This window comes from Neoarius graeffei, chromosome 24 (assembly GCF_027579695.1).
Source record: "Neoarius graeffei isolate fNeoGra1 chromosome 24, fNeoGra1.pri, whole genome shotgun sequence".
In the NCBI taxonomy this organism is placed as follows: Eukaryota; Metazoa; Chordata; class Actinopteri; order Siluriformes; family Ariidae; genus Neoarius; species Neoarius graeffei.
Genome location: NC_083592.1, coordinates 41,803,623 through 41,828,774, shown reverse-complemented (window position 1 = coordinate 41,828,774; position 25,152 = coordinate 41,803,623). Strand labels below are relative to the sequence as shown.

At 41.8% G+C, this 25,152-nt stretch overlaps 1 protein-coding gene across 2 annotated transcripts in view; it reads left to right on the top strand.

Moving 5' to 3' along the window:
• The window catches only part of rasgef1ba (RasGEF domain family, member 1Ba), a 136,344-nt gene that overhangs the window by 97,934 nt on the left and 13,258 nt on the right, over positions 1–25,152 (top strand). The window contains exons 1-8 of one of the 2 annotated variants that reach the window (XM_060907254.1): positions 8,226–8,505; positions 15,100–15,282; positions 15,423–15,545; positions 15,669–15,806; positions 21,333–21,545; positions 21,634–21,708; positions 24,439–24,531; positions 24,848–24,950. In XM_060907254.1, the coding sequence (XP_060763237.1) occupies positions 15,106–15,282; positions 15,423–15,545; positions 15,669–15,806; positions 21,333–21,545; positions 21,634–21,708; positions 24,439–24,531; positions 24,848–24,950 (922 nt within the window). In that variant the 5' untranslated portion in view covers positions 8,226–8,505; positions 15,100–15,105. Of the gene's footprint in view, positions 1–8,225; positions 8,506–15,099; positions 15,283–15,422; positions 15,546–15,668; positions 15,807–21,332; positions 21,546–21,633; positions 21,709–24,438; positions 24,532–24,847; positions 24,951–25,152 lie in introns of those variants that run through there. The other variant, XM_060907255.1, reaches the window with a different exon arrangement.

Sequence of the window (25,152 nt, the reverse complement as noted above, 5' to 3'; positions counted from 1 at the left end):
GGATCTTAATGTACCTCCTCGTCGTCAATGTACACACACCAGGCTGTGAAACGCATCACGTCTTATACGGTCCAGTCCAAGATGCAGTAGCTCTGCTGATTACCACACACACCTCCACACCGCAGGCGTTCACGAAGAACATTACGTTCTTCTCACCAGTAGTTATAGGAACAGTGGGCCTGGAGTGTAGGTGTTGAATGTGATAGCTGTGAGCAGTTGTTATTGTCAAAAGTAGCACTTTCTGCAGAATGAAAGAGGATACGATCAGTTCTATTGTCCTGTAGCCTTGGCAGGATCTTTTTGGATGCAGATTAAGGAGATCATTCAGAGACATCTTTGCGGTTTCAGGAAGCACATACCCCTGCTGATCTGTTCAAAGTGTGAAGGAAACAAATTTCCATGTGTAATAAATTAAGATTCCATCCTAAGTTTTCTTCAGGTGAAGATGCTGCAAAATTTCATTTTATCTGCACAAATATATCAGTAGAGGACTTCAAGCGAAGTCGAGTCCAGATAACCATGTTATTTTAAGCCAATAACAAACACTATACCACTATCAGTCATACTTTTTCCATTTTCAATACAAAACCAATATCAGTTCTGAGTATCATCTGACAGTCAATAGCAAGCCGAGTCTCTGCTGTGTGATGCTAAACTTGTCGTACTATTGAACAAGAGTACTGACATGCAAGATCTGCATCATACCTTCGCACTATAAAATATACCCGTGAATTAGATCAGATTTAACACAAGCTATAATTCATATTATGAACACATTACATTAATGGGATTCAGCAGACACTCTTATCCAGAGTGGCATACAACATACCCCGAGCAGCCTGGGGAGCAACTGGGGGTTGGGTGCCTTACTCAAGGGCACTTCAGCCATTCCTGCTTATTCAGGGAATTGAACTAGCAACCTTTTGGTCCCAAAGTTGCATCTCTAACCATTATGCCATGGCTTCCACAGCCAGCATTTAGTGTAAGCCAGTTCTAGTCAATCCCAATACTCAGTTTTTACCACTGGCACACTATGAACAAAATTATTATTATTTTTTTCTAGTGGAAGTAATGCACAAATAATATTAACACATATGGGTTATCCATGCCAAATCAACAAGAGGTTATGCTCGACCATCTCAGATTTCAATTAAATTTGGAGGGCTCAGAGATACTATTAAAAGAAGTTAATCCCCAAAATTTGAGCTTCCTATCTCCAATGGTTTCAGAGATACAGGCATTTGAATTTTTCGATTTTTTTGTTTTTTGCTCAAAACATACATATTTCAAAGTGCAATATAATCTTTATTATGCAAGATAGAAACCTAAAATTTTGCACAGAGAGACTCAATGTCTTGTACTACAAGCTTCAACTTAGAATTTCAATGGTCATTGTATATTAGATGGTGATTTTAACAAGGAAATTAAAAAGACAAATTTGCATTTTTTGCATTTTTAATTCATTCTGGAAGCTTGCCTGTGGCAGTAATGCTTAAACTAAGAATGTTATTCAAATCTACACAGAAATATCTACCAATTTCAGTTTTACCAAGTCTCCACTATTCCTAGTTTGTTTGTAATAGGGTTTTGAAATTCGCCGATTTCTAAAACATGCCATTTTCAGTAGCAAGAAATCCAATGTGGGATAGCAGTTAGGAACTTGTAAATTTTTTTCAGTAATCCCCAAGACCCATATTTTATATTTCCAAATTTTTATTCTGTGTCTCTCAAGTATTTTTAAACTACAGGGGTTTAAAAAAAATCCATTTTCACCAAATTCGAATTTTTGATATATTTTCATATAACTGATATTTGAGGGTTAATAAATGCTTCAATAAGGCTCAAGTAGGTTAGGAGACATGTTTCTTCCTCAATTTTAAATAAAATTTCAATTAATGCTCAGTATTAATTATTTGTAAATTGATTTTAATCTAAGACTGTGTAACATTAGCAATCAATGACCAGCTATTGTGTACCAGTCAACAGCCAGCCTTATCAATATCAACACAGCACAATAGGTGACCTTTGATACCAGAACAGGTGGCTCATATCTTATAGTTTTAGAGTCTGTAAACTGCATACTTGTTCAGATAACATTATATTGCTTGGATTATATTAAATACATTGTAATACAGAGCACTGAAAAAATTTACCAATGTTATTAACTGAATGCGTTTCTTTGCAAGGATTGAATATTTTGAATAGTTGACTAGGGAATTTAATTGTAGTTGCTTTCAATTTGAGATCAGTATAAATGAGTTTGTTCTTAGACATCTAGAAATGGCTGAACTTCCTCCCTGTTCTTTAGGAACTGGACTAAAGAATGATTCTGACTGCCATAAACTAACATACAACAGAAATTGTAAGTTAAGTGATTTATATGAAAAATGACTGACTTCTTTAGTTTTTAGATATATATTTACTGAAAAATGTGAAATGTTCATATATTATTTAGCTTATTTCAAAATGATATTTTTAAAACCATATTTCTGTGACATGAACACAAGTAAAATGTTTCCTTATCTATACAAATCATTTCGTATTTATCAGTCCTTAATCATCAATAAAATGGAAATAATATCAAAAATTTGAATTTGGAAAAAATTGATTTTTTAAACACCTGTAGCTCAGAAATACTTGAGAGACACAGAACAAAAACTTGGAAATATAAAATATGAGTCTAGGAGATTACTGAAAAAAAAATTTACAAGTTCCTAACTGCTATCCCACATTGGAATCCATGCTACTGAAAATGGCATGTTTTAGAAATCAGCGAATTTCAAAACCCTATTACAGACAAACTAGGAATAGTGGAGACTTGGTAAAACTGAAATTGGTAGATATTTCTGTGTAGATTTGAATAACATTCTTAGTTTAAGCATTACTGCCACAGGCAAGCTTCCAGAATGAATTAAAAATGCAAAAAATGCAAATTTGTCTTTTTAATTTCCTTGTTAAAATCACCATCTAATATACAATGACCATTGAAATTCTAAGTTGAAGCTTGTAGTACAAGACATTGAGTCTCTCTGTGCAAAATTTTAGGTTTCTATCCTGCATAATAAAGATTATATTACACTTTGAAATATGTATGTTTTGAGCAAAATGCAAAAAAATCGAAAAATTCAAATGCCTGTATCTCTGAAACCGTTGGAGATAGGAAGCTCAAACTTTGGGGATTAACTTCTTTTAATAGTATCTCTGAGCCCTCCAAATTTTATTGAAATCTGAGATGGTCGAGCATAAATTTGTCAGATATTTGTTGATTTGGCATGGAATGACCCATATATATTTTTAATTGAGTAAGCAACTTTATTTTTTTCGCGGTGCGGTTTCCATCAAATCCCACGCTCTGATTGGCTGGTGAGCGGGTCCGTATCCTACGGTACGGACCCCAGTTACGGACCCCGGTTACGGACCTCTGGCAGCTCGCTCGTTCACAACAACAAACATTAGTAGCAATTTTTGTCAACATTTATTTTCACCTTTCTCAGGAGAATAGCATTAATTTTACAGCATGGATAGCGATAACGACAGTCTTCACAGCGAAAGCGAGTTTTACTACCCTGAGGAAGAAGAAATAAAAGAAAACATTTCAGGAGAAAGCTAAAAACCTGTCACTTGCTAACGCCGAGCAAAAACATGGCTGAATCCTGAATGACTCAATTTTGTATAAATAGGGGACTACATAGGCAGCAAAATGTAGTTTTTCTCCTGCCATGGAAGTGCACTTGTATACCAAGGAGGAAGCCATTTGCATTACAGCCGTGAATGAGGATTCAAAATGGCGTCTCGGCTCGGTTTTCCCTTTCGGGTGCTCTCGTTTTCTGTTAGAATTTGGTAAAGAAAAAAATAAATATATTATTTACCAGCTTAAGGTCAGTCCATATGGTGAAGTACTGTGACCTCGGTCAGTACTTTCAAGACCTCGGTCATGGTATTTCATGATACGGACCTCCCAGCTGGTAAATAACATATATGTATTTCATGCTCTGACTGAAGCATATTAAAAAGTAACTAAGGAGATGAGCTCTTATCCTCTGACCTGCAATAAGAGAAAGAAAGCTTTTCACTGAACTTTTTTGGGGATCTGTTTTTGTCCTTTTGGCAGCTGAGCATTCAGGAGCAGGTTATATGCCATAATTTGGAACTTGGTATTATGAAATACAGGATGAGTCCACAATAGCAAATGCCATGTTTAACAAAGATCTGTGTATTTAGGTGAAATGTGACAGAAATGAGGTGGCACTGTGACCCAATGGTTAGCACTGTTCCCTCACAGCAAGAAGGTTCTGGGTTTGAACTTGCCAGTCAACCGGGGCCTTCCTGTATGGAGTTTGCAGGTTCTTCCATACCCTTTTTCGACCAACAGGGAATGAGTTTGTGAACCGGTTTCATTCAGGATTCTTTGAACCTTGGTGCCAGCTAGCAAATTAGCCCACGTTTTCACTAGGTTTGAACAGAACCATTGTAATCAAGGATGTGTCATGAACGGAGGGTGTTGCACAAAACACAACAGGAGTAAATAGTAGTCGCAAGATGGCGGTGTGCATTGAGTATCTGCAAGCTTTTGTTCTGTTATGGCAGATATTTGTTTTCGGTCCATTTTTTTCTGTAGATGTTTTTTTTTCTCTTGTGTTCTCTATTATTGCACTCCACTTCCTCTCCAAACTCATGACACACCCACTGATGTCGTCATGGTTTGTGCTGGAAAAAAAAAACAGTTGTATTTTGCTTCCACCTGGGAACCTACTTTTCAGGTTCTGGACCAATTTATTTTTGGTAGAATGCTCTGTCGGGTTCAAAATTTAGCGCACAAACAAGAACAGAACCGTTTCCCTGTTAGTTGAAAAGGAGTACCAGTGCCTGAGTGGGCTTCTTCTAGGTTCTCCAGTTTCCTCTCACAGTCCAAAGACATGTGGATTAGGTCAAATGGCTACTCTAAATTGTCCATAGGTGTGAGTGAGAGTGTAAATGGCTGTCTGTCTCTTTGTTAGCCCTGGGATAGTCTGAAGACCTGTTCAGGGTGTACCCCGCCTCTTGCCACAGGGTGTATCCCATAAACCACAATACAACAACCTTGTATAAAGATTGGTGGGGGTTTTTTTCCTTTAAGTGTGCGATAAGAAACCAATATAACTGTAGATAGCTTTTGGGTTCTTAAACTTTTTGAAGTTAATGACCCTTTTAAGTGTAAAATAAATTCCACAGACCTGCGTCTTCTTCTTTAGTGTTCTGCCTCATGGTAGGTTCGGCTCTGACATCCATCAGAGTTTCTAGGGAAGAATTACAGTAGTGGTTTCCTGTTGCCTTCTACTGGATTATTATAGAGGTTTTCTCCTCTCAACCGTTCACACTTATGGACAATTTAGAGTAGCCAGTTGACTTAACCATATGTCTTTGGACTGTGGGGGAAACCGGATCACCTGGAGGAAACCCACACAGACATGGGGAGAATATACAAACTCCACACAGAAAGGCTCTCGTTGGCCACTGGGCTTGAAACCAGAACCTTCTGGCTGTGAGGCACTGCACCACCGTGCCACCCCACAAACCTACTTAGTACTGATTTATATCATGAACATTACTCATATTTGTACAATAATACTTTGTATATTTATTAGAGCTTTCTATTCCTGAACTTTCCATCGATATAACGCATTCGGTCCAAGTTGACACTGGTTATAGCCTGACTAGTTTTTAAGCCCATTCAATCCAATTCACCAGTCAAACAGGCTAATAACTGTAATAAATCATCCATCCATTATCTGTAGCCGCTTATCCTGTACAGGGTTGCAGGCAAGCTGGAGCCTATCCCAGCTGACTATGGGCAAGAGGCAGGGTACACCCTGGTCATTGCAGGGCTGATACATAGAGACAAACAACCATTCATACTCACACTTAGGATCAATAGAGCTACCAATTAACCTAACCTGCATGTCTTTGGATTGTTGGGGAAAGCGGAGCACCTGGAGGAAACCCACACAGACACAAGGAGAACATGCAAACTCCGCACAGAAAGGCCCTCGCTGGCCACTGGGCTCAAACCCAGGACCTTCTTGCTAACCACTACACCACCGTGCCACCCTGTAATAAATCATCCATCCATTATCTGCAGCCGCTTATCCTGTTCTACAGGGTTGCAGGCAAGCTGGAGTCTATCCCAGCTGACTATGGGCGAGAGGCGGGGTACACCCTGGACAAGCCGCCAGGTCATCGCAGGGCTGACACATAGAGACAAACAACCATTCACACTCACGGTCAATTTAGAGCCACCAGTTAACCTAACCTGCATGTCTTTGGACTGTTGGGGAAACCGGAGCACCCGGAGAAAACCCGCACAGACATGGCGAGAACATGACACACAAAAAGGCCCTCATCAGCTGCTGCTGGGCTCAAACCCAGAACCTTCTTGCTGTGAGGTGACAGTGCTAACCACTACACCACCGTGCCACCCTGTAATAAATCATCCATCCATCCATTATCTGTAGCCGCTTATCCTGTTCTACAGGGTCGCAGGCAAGCTGGAGCCTATCCCAGCTGACTACGGGCGAGAGGCGGGGTACACCCTGGACAAGTCGCCAGGTCATCACAGGGCTGACACATAGAGACAAACAACCATTCACACTCACGGTCAATTTAGAGCCACCAGTTAACCTAACCTGCATGTCTTTGGACATGACACACAGAAAGGCCCTCATCAGCCACTGGGCTCGAACCCAGAACCTTCTTGCTGTGAGGTGGTGACAGTACTAACCAGTCATAAATAAATACTATAATATATTTGATAATGTTGGGTTGTCATTCATCTCATTATCTCTAGCCGCTTTATCCTGTTCTACAGGGTCGCAGGCAAGCTGGAGCCTATCCCAGCTGACTACGGGCGAAAGGCGGGGTACACCCTGGACAAGTCGCCAGGTCATCACAGGGCTGACACATAGACACAGACAACCATTCACACTCACATTCACACCTACGCTCAATTTAGAGTCACCAGTTAACCTAATCTGCATGTCTTTGGACATGACACACAGAAAGGCCCTCATCAGCCACTGGGCTCGAACCCCGAACCTTCTTGCTGTGAGGTGGTGACAGTACTAACCAGTCGTAAATAAATACTATAATATATTTGATAATGTTGGGTTGTCTCATCTCTAGCCGCTTTATCCTTCTACAGGGTCGCAGGCAAGCTGGAGCCTATCCCAGCTGACTATGGGCGAAAGGCGGGGTACACCCTGGACAAGTCGCCAGGTCATCACAGGGCTGACACATAGAGACAAACAACCATTCACACTCACGGTCAATTTAGAGCCACCAGTTAACCTAACCTGCATGTCTTTGGACATGACACACAGAAAGGCCCTCATCAGCCACTGGGCTCGAACCCAGAACCTTCTTGCTGTGAGGTGGTGACAGTACTAACCAGTCATAAATAAATACTATAATATATTTGATAATGTTGGGTTGTCATTCATCTCATTATCTCTAGCCGCTTTATCCTGTTCTACAGGGTCGCAGGCAAGCTGGAGCCTATCCCAGCTGACTACGGGCGAAAGGCGGGGTACACCCTGGACAAGTCGCCAGGTCATCACAGGGCTGACACATAGACACAGACAACCATTCACACTCACATTCACACCTACGCTCAATTTAGAGTCACCAGTTAACCTAATCTGCATGTCTTTGGACATGACACACAGAAAGGCCCTCATCAGCCGCTGGGCTCGAACCCAGAACCTTCTTGCTGTGAGGTGGTGACAGTACTAACCAGTCATAAATAAATACTATAATATATTTGATAATGTTGGGTTGTGATTAAAAAAATCTTGCTCAGTTTGAGAACCACTGCTGTATCTCTGGAAACTCTAAAATTAATATGGATTAGGAAATACTGTGGCTGAAGTAAACAACGCAGCACTTCACTTCACATAATTTAGGTTTATTATAGTAAAAGAGGAAAATACCCTGAGAAAAACCTACGGAATTCACCACTTGGGCTATAAACACAGCGCTGCACTTTCTGTTCATTTCCCTTTCCGAGTCTGCCGAAGCGTTTCTTGTTACAGTATACATCACTGATGTAATTGTCAGGCGCCTGCGCGGGGGCGCGCGCGGGTCTCGTGGACGGCACGGCAGCTGCTCTGATTGGCTAGCTTCAGCTCGCGCGTCATCGCCTACTATCAAGTCCTCGGCGCGCGCGCTTCCACTACACACAGTCACTCAGAGAGTGGAGCGCGATTCCTCCTGAACTGAGCGTGGGTTCTTCATCCTCAGGAAGAGTGGTCATCCTCAGGAAGAGTGGTCATCCTCAGGAGACGCGCGGTTACGCGGATTTATCGCTCTTTCTCTGGGCTTTTCACTCAAATGTAGGCGAAAACAACAACAACAATAGCATCGGGTTTTGAAAGCGCGGTTGCGTGTGCGCGTTCCGAGCCGCTCTTTTTGCACTTTGACCCTGAGAAAACTGCAGAGTTGGACTTCAGCCTAGAAGAAGACACTTTGGAGGTGAGATCACTGACTCGGGTTCAGACAGTGCGCAGGATAACGTGGCGGTTTGTTCGACAAGACTGTGCGGGTTCTTGTAAGGAATCGGTGGTTAAACTTACTTTAAGATGATCTTACAAGAAACACTGTAACCTGGGCAGGCGCGTGCACGTGTTTTCACCTATTTTATATAAGGATTTGCATTTAAGCAGTCTTTACATTTAGATCCAACCTTAATGCTTTGATTCCCTGGTTAAAAGGCTGAATGTTTTCTCTTCATATTACCAGGGAATCAAAGCATTAAGGTTGGATCTAAATGTAAAGACTGCTTAAGTGCAAATCCTTATAAAAGACAGGATAACACGTGCACGCGCCTGCCCAGGTTACAGTGTTTCTTGTAAGATCATCTTAAAGTAAGTTTAAATTTGTCAAAAAAACACATGCTTTAGATCTGATATCCTGATGTTAAAAGGCTGAATGTTTTTTCATATAGCATCAGGATATCAGATCTAAAGCATGTGTTTTGGACAAATTTAAACTTACTTTTTAAGATGATCTTACAAGAAACACTGTAACCTGGGCAGGCACGTGCACGTGTTATCCTGTCTTTTTTTTTTTTTTTATAAAGATTTGCATTTAAGCAGTCTTTACATTTAGATCCAACCTTAATGCTTTGATTCCCTGGTAATATGAAGATAAAACATTCAGCCTTTTAACATCAGGATATCAGATCTAAAGCATGTGTTTTTTTGACAAATTTAAACTTACTTTAAGATGATCTTACAAGAAACACTGTAACCTGGGCAGGCGCGTGCACGTGTTATCCTGTATTTTATAAGGATTTCCATTTAAGCAGTCTTTACATTTAGATCCAACCTTAATGCTTTGATTCCCTGGTAATATGAAAAAAAAAACATTTCAGCCTTTTAACATCAGGATATCAGATCTAAAGCACGTGTTTTTTGACAAATTTAAACTTGCTTTAAGATGATCTTACAAGAAACACTGTAACCTGGGCAGGCACGTGCACGTGTTATCCTGTCTTTTATAAGGATTTGCATTTAAGCAGTCTTTACATTTAGATCTAACCTTAATACTTTGATTTAAACTTACTTTTTAAGATGATCTTACAAGAAACACTGTAACCTGGGCAGGCGTGTGCACGTGTTATCCTGTCTTTTATAAGGATTTGCATTTAAGCAGTCTTTACATTTAGATCCAACCTTAATGCTTTGATTCCCTGGTAATATGAAAAACATTCAGCCTTTTAACATCAGGATATCAGATCTAAAGCATGTGTTTTTTGACAAATTTAAACTTACTTTTTAAGATGATCTTACAAGAAACACTGTAACCTGGGCAGGCGCGTGCACGTGTTTTCTTGTCTTTTATAAGTATTTGCATTTAAGCAGTCTTTACATTTAGATCCAACCTTAATGCTTTGATTCCCTGTTAATATGAAGATAAAACATTCAGCCTTTTAACATCAGGATCTCAGATCTAAAGCACGTGTTTTGGACAAATTTGGTGTTTATTCAAGAGTAGCTTAGAAACACAGCTTATTGCACAGGCTATTTCATATCCATCCCAGTTTCAGAGGGTAATGTGTGATGCTGTCTTGTTTTCATTAAAGGATTCACAAATACTGCGGTTAATCTCTCCTCGGCTCTCCTGAATGTGGATTGAAGTTACACTCAATACTCCACTACAATCCATTGCATGTGTTTACAGATGGTGTTTTGCCCTTCTAATAGACCAACATGATTCAGTGAGCTGTTCTGTTCGACCCCCCGATTTGCGTCTGCCTGGTTACTCGAAGGTTCTCAACAGTGAGCAGAATAATTATGAATACAAATCTGCAGTGCTTGCCAAGGCATTTCTTCCCACAGCATGGCACAGTTTAGTAGTAATTCCAGTGAAATAAGATCTCCCGTTCTTCCCAGCAAGAAACATAAACCCTCACACACGCCTAGTGTGCTGGAACAGAACCCAAAACTGTCTAAGGATGTTGCTTTTCATCTTAAACGTTAAACGAAAATACAGAGCGGGCATCTTTTGCATGCTGCATTAATTGTTTTATTGTTCCCATGACTTGTTACCTAACTACTGTAATGGTATTGGCTGGCTATGTTTTTTTTTTTTTTTTCACTCTTGTACATCTTGTGGCAGATTCCTCAGGGTTAAAGTACTGTAAACAACGAGGAGCTCTGTTTGCTTAGTTCCCTCCGAGTGCCTTTCAGCACCACCTTTGGCACAGCTGGGTCTAGAGAAGTGTGGGAATGATGTTTCTTCCTGTCACTGCGGTTGTTTTTTGGACTGATTTGTGACGCTATCTCAACCTCATTCAGTTCTTAGCACCTTGTGGCCTGGGTGATAGAGTTTATACTTTTGTTTAGCAAGTATCTACCACACCTTAAAGTGCCATTCCACCATTGGATGTATTCTTTGGCATAAAATACAATATATTTTATGACAACATGACTAGACAGAGAAATCTTTTAGCTTCAAAATGATATATCAAACATAATTTTTTGACAACAAGTATATTAATTTTGTGACCAAAGTCACCTACCCTTTTAATTTCCGCGCGGTAGTGAAACGTGATGTCATCGGCAGGTTCCCCTTCTTGTGTACCACGTCACGTGTGACGTGGCACAGATTATCAGCAATGGCGGATAGAACGCGATTGTCAGCTTCGGAAAAGAAGCGAAGGAAAATAGCGAGTGATGCCCAAAGGAGACGGTCGATGGTGAATATCGGCACAGCAATCGACAAGTGGAAATCGCGTTCTATCCGCCATTGCTGATAATCTGTGCCACGTCACACGTGACGTGGTACACAAGAAGGGGAACCTGCCGATGACATCCCGTTTCACTACCGTGCGGAAATGAAAAGGGTAGGTGACTTTGGTCGCAAAATTAATATACTTGTCGTTGTCAAATTATTAATTTTGCGACCAAAGTCACTTACCCTTTTGATTTCCGCGCGGTAGTGAAACGTGATGTCATCGGCAGGTTCCCCTTCTTGTGTACCACGTCACGTGTGACGTGGCACAGATTATCAGCAATGGCGGATAGAACGCGATTGTCAGCTTCGGAAAAGAAGCGAAGGAAAATAGCAAGTGATGCCCAAAGGAGACGGTCGATGGTGAATATCGGCACAGCAATCGACAAGTGGAAATCGCGTTCTATCCGCCATTGCTGATAATCTGTGCCACGTCACACGTGACGTGGTACACCAGAAGGGGAACCTGCCGATGACATCACGTTTCACTACAGCGCGGAAATTAAAAGGGTAGGTGACTTTGGTCGCAAAATTGATATACTTGTCGTTGTCAAAAAATTATGTTTGATATATCATTTTGAAGCTAAAAGATTTCTCTGTCTAGTCATGTTGTCATATATTGTATTTTACGCCAAAAAAATACATCCAATGGTGGAATGGCACTTTAAGACGGAGATGGGAGTACCACAACAACAAAAGCTGGAGGCAACAGAGCTTTTTGTATTAATCATGTTCTATCCACTTGATGATAATGTATCAAGCCATGGCTGAAAGGTTAGGGAAGCAGCTTTGGGACCAGAAGGTCACTGGTTTGATTCACTGGACCAGCAGGAATGGCTGAAGTGCCCTTGAGCAAGGCAGCTAACCCTTAACTGCTCTCCAGGCTGCTCTGGGTACGTTGTACGTCGTTCTGGATAAGAGCGTCTACTAAATGGCATTAATGTGCTGGTGTGTGTGTGTGTCTTGAATACGTGGTCTACTCCAGTTTCCAAGCACATCTAGGGAAGTGTCAATTTCCATGTTGTTATGAGTTCCCTATTTGTAGAGAAAGTCCCTTATGACTTCTCTCGTCACAAGAAACATAGTAGACATGTGACCTTTAGAAATTTCCAGTTTTGAAACTGTTATATATAGAGTCTTTTGACAATAAATAGAATTCATGATCACACCTCAGAGAGTAGTGTGCCAATACTTGTGGTTTAGTTGTTTTGGTTTGTAATCAACCACCCATTCGGGTGATGAAACTATCAGCAAAAAGTTCAGGATCAGCTTCACTCGGGAAACAAGCCATGACCCGAAGTACTTGCACCTGCATCTGAAGAGCAAACGCAGTCAGCTGGCCCACTAGTAATTAGCTCCTGCTTTGTTTTACACTTTTATAGGATTAGCTTGGAAGGCAGCTGACACTTCTCCTTGCGAGTCTGAAAAAAAGGTTTGTGCTAGCAACTGGGACTGGTTTTCCTTCCAAGCTGTGACATCATCTTGGTGGCCTGTGGAGAGATGCACAAAAGATCTTACATGTTGCCCACTGGGGGCGGCACGGTGGTGTAGTGGTTAACGCTGTCGCCTTACAGCAAGAAGGTCCTGGGTTTGAGCCCAGCGGCCAGCAAGGGCCTTTCTGTGCGGAGTTTGCATGTTCTCCCCGTGTCCGTGTGGGTTTCCTCCGGGTGCTCCGGTTTCCCCCACAGTCCAAAGACATGCAGGTTAGGTTAACTGGTGGCTCTAAATTGACCGTAGGTGTGAATGAGTGTGAATGGTTGTTTTGTCTCTGTGTCAGCCTCGCGATAACCTGGCGATTTGTCCAGGGTGTACCCCGCCTTTCGCCCGTAGTCAGCTGGGATAGGATGGGACAGGATAAGCAGCTATGGATGGATGGATGTCAAGAGGTCAGGAGGAACAAGGAGAACGAACGAACACGGAACTGATAACTTTGTTTACACTCTTGAATAGCTCTTAATGACGACAACCGGAAGTGTACCAACACGATGGGGCGTGTAGCGCCACCTGTGGCTCGGGTGCACAATGTACCTCACACAATAGGTCGATTTCCTTGTGTGCATGTAGGATTGGATTTCTCTGGCACCCCTGCTGGGACTCTTTGCTCGATTACCAACAGTAGCTCGATTTGGATGTGCATGTAAACGCACTGACTGATAATAATCCTACAGATTTTAAATGATAATTGAGAGGTCGGTTGTGGCCGGGTTTGGCACCAAACTTGTATTTCTAAGCAGAACGATGTGGGGTGTGTTTTTGCTGAGAATGATGTATTCTGAAACTTGTTAAAACATCATCAAACTGCAGTTGAGACTTTGGTTAACACATTGGACCAACGTTGGCTAGTTTTCACACCGTCAGCATTTAAGTATCTTGTTGCAGTGACAACATGAACTTCTCACAAACAACAACATTTTGTAAGGGTTGCAGAGTTTTAAGGTACATTTTTTTTTTTTTTTTTAAAGAAAAAAGCATTGCATGTGCATGGGGAAGCCGTGGACATGGTTCGAGAAGCAGCTTTGGGACCAAAACGTTGCTGGTTTGATTCCCTGGACCAGCAAGAATGGCTGAAATGCCCTTTAGCAAGGCACCTAAGCCCCAACTACTCCCCTTTACGTTGCTCTGGGTATGTTGTACATCGCTGTGGATAAGAGTGTCTGCTAAATACCATTAATGTAATCCTAGTCATTGATTATTGTTCTGCGATGGGTTCCCCAAAAGCCTCGTAAGGCTAAGAGCGTCTTTTCTAGGCGAGAGAGCGTTCATTGTGCTGCTCGCTCATCCGTTTAACGATGATCTTTGTGCTGCGGTGCTTTTGAGAAACTCAGGCCTGGTCTGTATCTTCTTGACGTGGTGAAATCGTGGAACACATGCTACAACAGATGCGTGTGGGGGCGCAGCTCTGACTTTTAGCACCCATTTTAATGCTAATCTCTATGGTGTTATGAAAAAGGCGAGAACAGGGGTGTGTAGATAAAACGTATGGCAGCCCCCTATTCCCTGAATACCCATGTCTAACCCTGGCACTCTTACGCCTGCAGCTAAATGCGGGCCTGAATAGGCAGGCGTCCATTGGGGTTGGCCATTATTTGTAGGCGCTTTGTGCCGTGACTAAGAAGCCCTTTATTGAGAGGCCCATGTGTCCTCTGTCTCGAGGAATCTGCCTGCTCCTATGAAGCAGTACCGAGATGGCACTACCTCTCATCATCTCATCCTAGGACATTAGAGCTTGGATTCACATAAGGCTGAATACAGTACACAAACTCCTTTGACTCTGGAAGCGCTCGAGGTGAAGGGTTGCACGAGGCAGAAGTCTGCGGAACGAACCACTTCATGTCTTAGTGCTACAAGTTTAAACGTTTTCAGGAGCACTGCTTCTCAGAGGTCAACGTGTTCTGTTTGTCTCATTTCAGTAAATAGGTTCTCTGTACTGAGCTATGCTGAGTGGCCACGTGAATTAAGAGTGAATTAGATGCTTATTTTGGTCCCTAGTTACCGTAGGACACATTACACCAGCAGTACACAGTTCTGTTGTGTTTATTATGGTGGATTAGAACATTTGTGTGTGAGATCATGAGTGCTTCAGTGTGGATATTAAGTGAACCGGGCAAGGTGTTTGCAGATCTAGATTAAATCATAGGATGTATCCCCATGAGTGCGCCTCCAAAGAAGAGTAATTTTCCACTCAACTTCCCATAATGATTTCAGGGACCTTGTGTTTCATGCAGAGGTAAACAAAATCTTGACTGTCAGTGTGGACTGCTGTTAAAAAACACCCGGTTGGCAAGACTCCTCAAACTGTGGGCTAATTCTATCCTCTCTGGCCTTCAACAGAACAAAATGCCTCAAACGCCACCATTTCCAGTGACGTTTGGGTCCAGTGGCTACAACAACAACCTCTACAAGACAAAAGAGGAGGACTACAGCGGCTTATATTACCATGACAACAACCTGGTGTCCGGGTCTCTGGAGGACCTCATTCAGCACCTCGTCCCCACTGTTGCTTACTATCCTGACGTGAGGACTGGTTTATCTTTCTTATGCATATAGCATAGCATATACAGTCAGCTGTTAAGCCTAATCATTACTCTGTGTATTAATTGTGTACAGCTCATTTGCATAGGGCTTAATTAATTCTCCCTCATCCGAACCCACAGAGGACGTACATCTTCACGTTCTTGCTCAGTTCCCGTCTTTTCATTCATCCCCATGAGCTCATGTCGAAAGTCTGCCACTTGTGCACAGACCATCAGAAGCTCAGTGATCCTTCAGCAGACAAGGTAATGATATACCGTGATCTCAGTACCATACTCATAATCACACACTTGGATTATATGAATCCAGAACTTGCACCTGATTTTGTAACGGGATACTGACGTCTTTTGGGCTCTGATTTTTATTAGATGAGAATCAGAAAACTTGCTCCCAAGATCTTGCAGTTGTTAACAGAGTGGACGGAGACGTTTCCTTACGATTTCCGGGATGAGAGGATGATGAGGAGTCTAAAAGAGTTAACGCATCGGTTGAGCACTGGAGATGAGGTGAGTGTGTCATCACAAACGGTTTAGGACGCGAGAACGTCTGTTCCAACTACGAATATTACTTTTTATTCTCTCCACATTCACTGGATGTGAGCAGTCGTGCACTCTGATTGGCTACTCTACTACTAGGATACCAGCTCATATACCGCGAGTAGAGAAAAACAAAATGGCAGAGTGTTTTGCTGAACTAACCGAGGACGAAATAGAAACTCTACTCGAAAACGAAACCTGAAAAAAAACAAAAGCAACAAAATGTGGAATGAAAGTATTTGATGATAAGAACATATCTTTATTATTATAACATTTTTCACAAATTGCTACTGTCATTTCACTGATTTTGTTTACATTCTAAGCGGAAATTATTTTGTCGGACGTTTTGGATAAAATTTTTATTTATCGAATTTGCAAAAAATAAAATTAAAAATGCGTTTTTTTTTTTTCAAAAATCCAGTGGGCGGCACGGTGGTGTAGTGGTTAGCGCTGTCGCCTCACAGCAAGAAGGTCCTGGGTTCGAGCCCCGGGGCCGGCGAGGGCCTTTCTGTGCGGAGTTTGCATGTTCTCCCTGTGTCCGCGTGGGTTTCCTCCGGGTGCTCCGGTTTCCCCCACAGTCCAAAGACATGCAGGTTAGGTTAACTGGTGGCTCTAAATTGACCGTAGGTGTGAATGTGAGTGTGAATGGTTGTCTGTGTCTATGTGTCAGCCCTGTGATGACCTGGCGACTTGTCCAGGGTGTACCCCGCCTTTCGCCCGTAGTCAGCTGGGATAGGCTCCAGCTTGCCTGCGACCCTGTAGAAGGATAAAGCGGCTAGAGATAATGAGATGAGATGAAAAATCCAGTGAATGTGGATAGAATAAAACAGTTATTCCACTCAATCTCGTCGTACATGGCTTATAGCCAACTCGGCACTACGCGCCTCCTCGGCTATCAGCTCATGTACGACTCGATTTTGTGGAATAACTGTTAAATATCACTAAAAGCCGACAGTCTTTGTTTCACAAAATCCCACTGCACACCCAAAAAGCGGCGAAGTACTGGAGGTCCCAACACGTGGGGTGAAGCAAGAGTCACTTCTTGGGGGAGGGGAGCAATTTCTCCAGTTCTGAAGCAGTTTGTCGTGTCTGACAAGGAGAGAGAGAGAGAGAGAGAGAAGAAAGCTCTATTGTTCAGCTGCTTTTGTCTTCTCTGGTGCTCCTCCACATGCTGCATTTAAATAGTTCCATTAAAGCTGACTTGAATGTCACTGCTTTAGCATTTATTTTCCAAAAAGGGGATTTTTTTTTTTTTGAAACTGCTGAAAAAAAACCCACCTCTGCATATTGTTAGTTGTAAACTTCACATAAAGTGGAGTACACTACGGTGAGGAGCTCTGTTTCTGCACGGGATTTAACATTTTACGTTTCATGGATTTATTTACGCCTCGAAATTGTCCTCCATCTTAACTGGTCATTTTTTCATTCTGTGCTTAGGAAAACAGTTCCCAGCTACAGCAAGGAAACCTGATTTTGCAACAAGCTATTTAAAGAAAAATAGATTTAGCAAAGCCTGTTGTTGCTATGTTTCATGTATTGAGGTATTTCACCCACGTGACCAAGTCATGTGATGCTGCCATTTTGGACGGCACGGCTCGAATCGGTTTGAATGCGAGGAAGGCGACAAACGAAAAACATAAAAGAAAAAGGAGCGAGATGCAGAAAACACCTTCACTATCCAGCGACGTAGGGCATTTACAGGGCGAGCAGAGGGAGAGGTATTTGCAAAAATTGAGGTTAGCAGGCTTAGAGAACGACGTTTGTACAGCTGCGGCTTGTCGTCGCTTAAAAATGGCGATCTTTCGCCGTCTTGTTATTGTTGTTGGTCTTAACAACTCCACCCCCCCGCTGACGTAAGCGGTTCTTTCCTCTGGCCCAGCAGAGAGTTGGTGCTAGCCTGGAACCGGTTTTTCTGGCCCCAGAGCCAGTTCTTTGTCAGTGGAAACAGAAAACCCGGTTCCAAACTAAGCACTGGCTCCGAACCAGCCCTGGAACCGATTTGGTGGAAAAGGGGCATACTAGGCTATCAGCTCATATACCGTGAGCAGAGAAAAACAAAATGGCGGCGCGTATTGCTGAACCAACCGAGGATAAAATAAAAACTCTATTCGAAAACAAAACCCCAAAATATATATAAAAAGCAATAAAATATGGAATTTGATGGTAAGAACATATCTTTTTTTTTTTAAATTATTATTTACAAGTATTATAGCATTTTTCACAAATTGCTTTGTTTGTTTGTTTACATTCTAAGAGGAAATGATTTTGTCGGACGTTTTGGTTAAAGATTTTTTTTTTTAAATTGAATTTATACAAAATAAAAATGCTCAGTTTCTCAAAATCCAGTGAATGTGGATAGAATAAAACAGTTATTCCACTCAACCTAGTCGTACATGGCTTATAGCCAACTCGGTGCTACGTGCCTCGTTGGCTATCAGCTCATGTACGACTCGATTTCGTGGAATAACCGTTAAGTGTCGCACTCATTTAATCTGGATATTTGACTGTGCAGACTGTTGGCAGTCGAAATGCATTCGTGCATCAGATCAATGTTATGTCTTTTCAATACAATGCAGCGTCTGGCACTGTAAGTAGCATTTCGAAGATTCTGGGAGCTAGGAGTTCATCACAAGTGCATTCCTCCTACAGGTTCCTGTTATAGCTTGTATGCTTTTCCTTCATCTATACCTCCTTATTTGTAATGAAGCAGCCAGTTAAGCCAGAGCTTGACTGGCACTGTGCTGCAGAACTCGTTTTCTGGCTCGATCGAGCCTATAATAAACACTGTAACATCTGTCTCCAGACCACAGTTCAGTCTTTAGAGTCCCGCTGCTCTGAGACTGTCATTATGGATGTGGTCATATATAGGGAAGGCAGAGCCCAGCGTAACCAAGCTCTGTGATTTGTGCCTGACCGGTGGCTTCAGTTCACCTTTTGCACAGGCCGTGTTTACGCCAGAGCACAGCGGGTTGTGCCGCGAAGTCAGCTGTCACATATGCAAACGTCAAGCGAGGAGATGGCACACAAGTGGCTCTTTCTACAACACGCAAGAAATTCCCTGCTGCTTCAAAATGTCAACCAGTTATCTTCATGAATTCTTTCTAAAAATAATCACCCCTTGCTCTTTTTTGTGGTGATGCCGGAAGCTTTCCCATATGGTGGTTCCTGAAGAAGCATCCTTTTGATTTCTTACAAATTGGCCTCATCTGAGCAGAAGGAAGTCTACTTTGAAGAAAAATCAAAGCTTAAGAGACATTTTTTTTCCCTTGAGGAATTATTTACTCCCTGTATCAGATTAAACCAATTAGCATGATCCTTGGGATCTTGTTAGCATGATCCTTGGGAAGCCATGGCCTAATGGTTGGAGAAGCGGCTTTGGGATCAAAAGGTTGCCGGTTTGATTCCCTGGAAAAGCAGGAATGGCTGAAGTGCCCTTGAGCAAGGCACCTAACCCCAGGCTGCTCCGGGTATGTTGCATGTCGCTCTGGGTAAAGAGCCAGTAATGTTCTGCATGGACTCTAGGAATTCAGGTTTCTTTAACCCAGAGCAGCTTATATCCTCCAGGCTGTGAGGCCCCAGAGAACCAACAGTCTGTCATTACCAGTTCATCACTAGATTGAAAGACTGCCTTCAATTTCCCATTTACCTTTCCTGAGCTTCACAGAAATCCAGCCAGCTGTATTTCACCTCAAGTCCATGACAAGACATGTTTGACAGAGTCATGGCTTCAGGTTATGAATTCAGATTTGCAAATGGTATAACCGTCTTTAAATCAAGCGTCTCTAGCAAGTACTTTAAACCGAGAATATTTACAGAATAAGCAAGCCCCTCGGTGATCTAGACAGGGTGATCTAGACTGTTTACTCCTCTTGCTACAGTCAGTGAAATGTGTTACCATTGGACCATGCTAGTTATGTAACTGCTTCTCCTGAACCGTGTCCAGCTTGTGTTATTAGATTACAGGACCCAGGGGACATGATTCACAGAGGAAATGGGTAGCCCGCCAGTTCTATTAGAAGGTTTCTAAGAGGTTATCTGTGGACAGCATTGCTCTTGCGTAATACTGCGGGAAGTTTTTATATAACCACCTGAGCCAGCAGAACTTTAGATCTTTTAACTAGCTGGGGTGGGTTTCCCAAAAGCCTCTTAATTAGTGCTGTCAAAAACGTCGCGTTATTAACGCGTTAACTTGACTCAATTTTAACGGCGATAATTTTTTTTATCGCGAGATTAACGCTCTGTGACATGATGTCACGCCCCGCACAGCCAGAGTCCTCTGCCCTCCCCCGAAGAGCCACGGTGCTCGGCTTAGGTTTCGTTTTCCCGTCGGCGGCTCCAGCCCCACTTTGCAGTGGCTGTGACAAGACGTGTTATGCTCTGCAATAAAAAAAAAAACATTGGTACAACCAGTGTTCGAACTATGCCGATATTTTCGGGGGGGTCCCTTATTTTCCCTTGGGGGGGGGGGTGCTTGCGCTTGTCTCAGAGCACGGCTCTCCATCGCACGCTCACTTCGGATATGCAAATGCTTCCTGTTACACACGATTGCTATGTCAATAAACATCATTTTGCCAATATTTTAGAGACCCCCCAACATTTCCCAAATCATGTTTTCAAGGGATCTCATGTCTGTTTCAGGGGATCTCGGATCCCCCGAGTACCCCCGTAGTTCGAACGGTGAGCAAGCCCATTCACTTTTTTATGCTGATAAGAGAATTACAATGGTTTTTCATGTGACAAAAATGTGCGATTAAATTGACATTAATCGCGAGTTAACTATGACCGTCGCGACATTAATCGCGATTAAATATTTTAATCGCTTGACAGCACTACTCTTAGTGCTAACTAGGAGAGAGAGTGTTCATTGTGATGTTCACGCTACCATTTAACGATGATCTTTGTGCTATGATGCTTTTGGGAAACCCACCCCCTGACCAGTCAGATCAAGTGGTAATTTAATTTAATGCTTGACCAATCAAATGTATTATTTAAAAAAAAAAAAAATTACACCTGGGTTCTTGCCCAAAGTGATAATCACATCAGCGGTTTTGCTTTGGCTAATCAGACACAAGGTACACCACCACACTTCCTGGAGCAGTTGGGGGTTAGGTGCCTTGCTCAAGAGCATTTGAGCCAGTCCTGCTGGTTCAGGGAATCAAACCAGCAATCTTTTGGTCCCAAAGCTGTTTCTCTAACCATTTGACCATTGCTTCCCTGTCAAACCGGGGGGGAAAAAAATCTCTTCATTTTACACCTGACGATCCCGTACACCGAGTACCACCATCACTGCCTGTCTTCACTGATAATGTTGTATCATCATGTTTCAAAGAGGATTATTTGATTCTTTTGGTCATCTTTCTTATCTCTGTAGCCCACATCCACATCCTGTTGGTATTTTCTGATTGAACATTGCCGTATAATGTTCAACACTAAAAGGTCGTAAATTTTGGTGCAAGCTCAGCGCTAATTTTGCCCTTCCTTCTTTGGTCTCTCTAGGTCTATCGGAAAGCGGTGCAGCAGATGATCCAAACCCTGATCCGTAAACTCACTACACACAGTCAGTATGAAGAAAACTTGGCCAAGATCAACGCCACAGTGCCAGACAGACAAATGGTTTTGAAAACCAAGCCTCAGTTTATCCAGAGAGACATCCTGAGCATCTGTACTGACACATTCACTCTGGCTCAACAGCTAACACACATTGAGTTGGTGAGCATTCACGGGACATCACTCTTCCTGGTCTGACAATCCTACCTACATAGGTTAACTTCATCTTTTCTTTCTTTTAATTTTCCAGGAGCGACTGAGTTACATAGGACCTGAAGAATTTGTCCAGGCGTTTGTTCAGAAAGACCCGCTTGACAACGAAAAGGTAACATTACTGTTCAAGCGTTAAATGAATGGGGATTTATTTATTTTTTTTTACTTCTCCCTAGTCTCACCGAAAACAAATACCAAACTCGAAGAAATCAATGTGGCTAATATTTGCGTTACCCTGAGGTGATACTGTGACTTTTTACTCACAGTAAACTGAGAACCTCAGCCATCCACTCACTGTTTTTTTTCTTTTCTTTTTTCCTGGCCATATCCTAGTCTCTCATGAAACTCCCATAACAAGGTCAGCTCAACCCAACCATGTTGTCAGAAAATACTTGCAGTCAGCTGCTAAGCAACAGGCAGTGGAATGACGCATTGGCGTGCTTTTTCTTGTATGGTGTTAGTCTCTTTCAAGTGCTTGAATCTCAGACATGCCTCAGTGAGGCTGTCCATCAGAAAGAGACATCAGGCTGGGCCACCCTTTGTGTGGGGAATAGTCTGGTCAATGCAGAGGAATGCATGGAATGAGCAAGAGAAAGAAAGTTTGAAACTTGCACTCAAGAAAATGAAATGCAAGTACTTAGCCTCTGTCTGTCTGTCTGTCAGGCATGGTCCAGAGTGATTAGTGAGTTATTCTCAGAAGTGACTCTTTACTGGTGTGCTCTCCTGTTAAGCCATGAGGCTTTTTAAAAAAAATCTCTTTTTTCAAACAGGGCTTATATGCATTTCTTCTAAAATAACCTGCATTATTCTATCCACGTTCACTGGATATGAGAAATTGTGTGCTCTTGATTGGCTACTCTACTACTAGGCTATCAGCTCATATACCGTGAGTAGAGAAAAACAAAATGGCAGAGCGTGTTGCTGAACCAACCGAGGACGAAATAAAAACTGCTCTAAAACAAAACGCCCAAAAATATTTTTAAAAAGCAGCAACAAAATATGGAATAAAAGTATTTCATGGTAAGAATGTTTTTTTTTTTTTTTTTTTTCCAAGAATTATTATTGTTGTAGCATTTTTCACAAATTGTTACTGTCATTTCACCGGTTTATTTACATTCCAAGCGGAAATGATTTTGTCGGGCATTTTGTATAAAGTTTTTATTTATCGAACGTGCAAAAAATTAAAATGCTCTGTTTCTCAAAATCCAGTGAATGTCGACAGAATAAAACAGTTATTCCACTCAATCTCATCGTACATGGCTATGCGCCTCGTCGACTGTCGGCTCATGTATGACTGGATTTCGTGGAATTACTGTTAAATATTTATATCACAGTACAGTAGACCCCCGCCTATTCGCGGTTCAGTATTCACGAATTCACATATTCGCGGGATTTTATATAGAACATATCTCCTATACATTCGCGGAAATCTCAGCGATTCGCGGTCATTTGCGGCGAACATATCGAACGTTTACGCACTGCGAACGTTTACGCACTGCTACATTCTCGGAGCCGAATGCTCGCTCGCTATTGGCTGAAGTTTGAATGGCGGGCTGCTGCTCATTGGCTGATACGAATGAGCGCATTGTACAGTACAGTCTCGCGGTTCCCGTAGTTCTTTTTCATGGTATATCAGAGTCTTTGACTCATTCGATATCATGCTAGCTGAATGGAATATATGAATGGATATACCACGAAGCAAAGCCAGCCAATATTATTTAATTATTCCACCTGTCACACAAACTAAAAACACATGGAACGAAAGGAAACTGTGTAAAAGCATCATGAAAAAAATGCTAAGATATGGTAATAATGGTGCCCTATGTAAGAAATAAAGCGAGTGCGGTACTAGAAAATCCATCAAAGAGTTGTGATCCATTACATTCCTTTCAGGTGTTCAACGCGTCTCTCTTTCAAAATTCTCTCAAAATCTTCCATATTTAACGAAGCAAACCTGGCAGCCATGTTTGTTTACAAATTGTCACAGTCGCTCACTTGCTAGCGCAGAAGTTTTACATCTCTGACGCGTGATGTCATGTCTTGACAACCACGCAATATTGTAAACCATATTCAACACTCTCCATTGGCTAGAGTGACGTAATACATGTAGGATAAGCGATATGCTAACAATATTGCATGCTATCAAACCCAATGAACGAAACATGCTAGAAGGGAATAGAACACATGCTTTTATTCCATCGAAAAAGCGTCCTGTATGTATAATAATACTGAGTATATTATCGATGTCTTTCTACACTACCGTTCAAAAGTTTGGGGTCACCCAGACAATTTTGCGTTTTCCATGAAAAGTCACACTTTTATTTACCACCATAAGTTGTAAAATGAATAGAAAATATAGTCAAGACATTTTTCTGGCCATTTTGAGCATTTAATCGACCCCACAAATGTGATGCTCCAGAAACTCAATCTGCTCAGAGGAAGGTCAGTTTTATAGCTTCTCTAAAGAGCTCAACTGTTTTCAGCTGTGCTAACATGATTGTACAAGGGTTTTCTAATCATCCATTAGCCTTCTGAGGCAATGAGCAAACACATTGTACCATTAGAACACTGGAGTGAGAGTTGCTGGAAATGGGCCTCTATACACCTATGGAGATATTGCACCAAAAACCAGACATTTGCAGCTAGAATAGTCATTTACCACATTAGCAATGTATAGAGTGGATTTCTGATTAGTTTAAAGTGATCTTCATTGAAAAGAACAGTGCTTTTCTTTCAAAAATAAGGAAATTTCAAAGTGACCCCAAACTTTTGAACGGTAGTGTACATGTCTTAATCTTGTTTTTGTGCCATGCTTCTTTAAGACTGAAAATTTTCTTTTCAGAATTGTTTTACTCGCAAGAAAGCCAGCAACCTTGAGGCATATGTGGAGTGGTTCAACAGGTTGAGCTACCTGGTAGCTACTGAGATCTGCATGGTGAGTTCATTCCATCAGGACACATTCTATCTATGCCCTTTAGTTACCTTTGCAAATTAATTCATGAAGCCTATTTAATGAGAGATAATTACAAAGTACAATAACGTCAGAGCAGCTATATAATTTTCAATTATTTTTTCCCTAACCCCAGGGAAGGGTTGTCCTTTGTTGGAGTGTTTTGTTATTAGAAAACAAGACACACTCCTTGCTTTCTGTGGTGATGTGTGTGGTGGTGTTTTTTTTTTTTTTTTTTTTTAAACAACTTGCATGACAAACATTTTGCGCTTTTTTTTTTTTTTCCCCCCCTACCATGCAGGCTGTGAAGAAAAAGCACAGAGCTCGCGTCATCGAGTTCTTCATCGACGTGGCACGGGAATGCTTCAATATTGGCAACTTCAACTCTCTCATGGCCATCATCAGTAAGTGCTTTAATTTGTGTTTTTCTTAGCTCTTTTTAGAAAACCTTTTATTGCCTACAGATATGGTTAAGTGTTTGTTCAGCTGGATCGGTCAATTTCTAATCTGTGTACAACCCATGATAAAGATGCAAGAATACCAGACTTTTTTGGGGAAAAAAAAAAGTAATCATTTGTAATCGGTGTGAAATAACCGTCGTTGTGC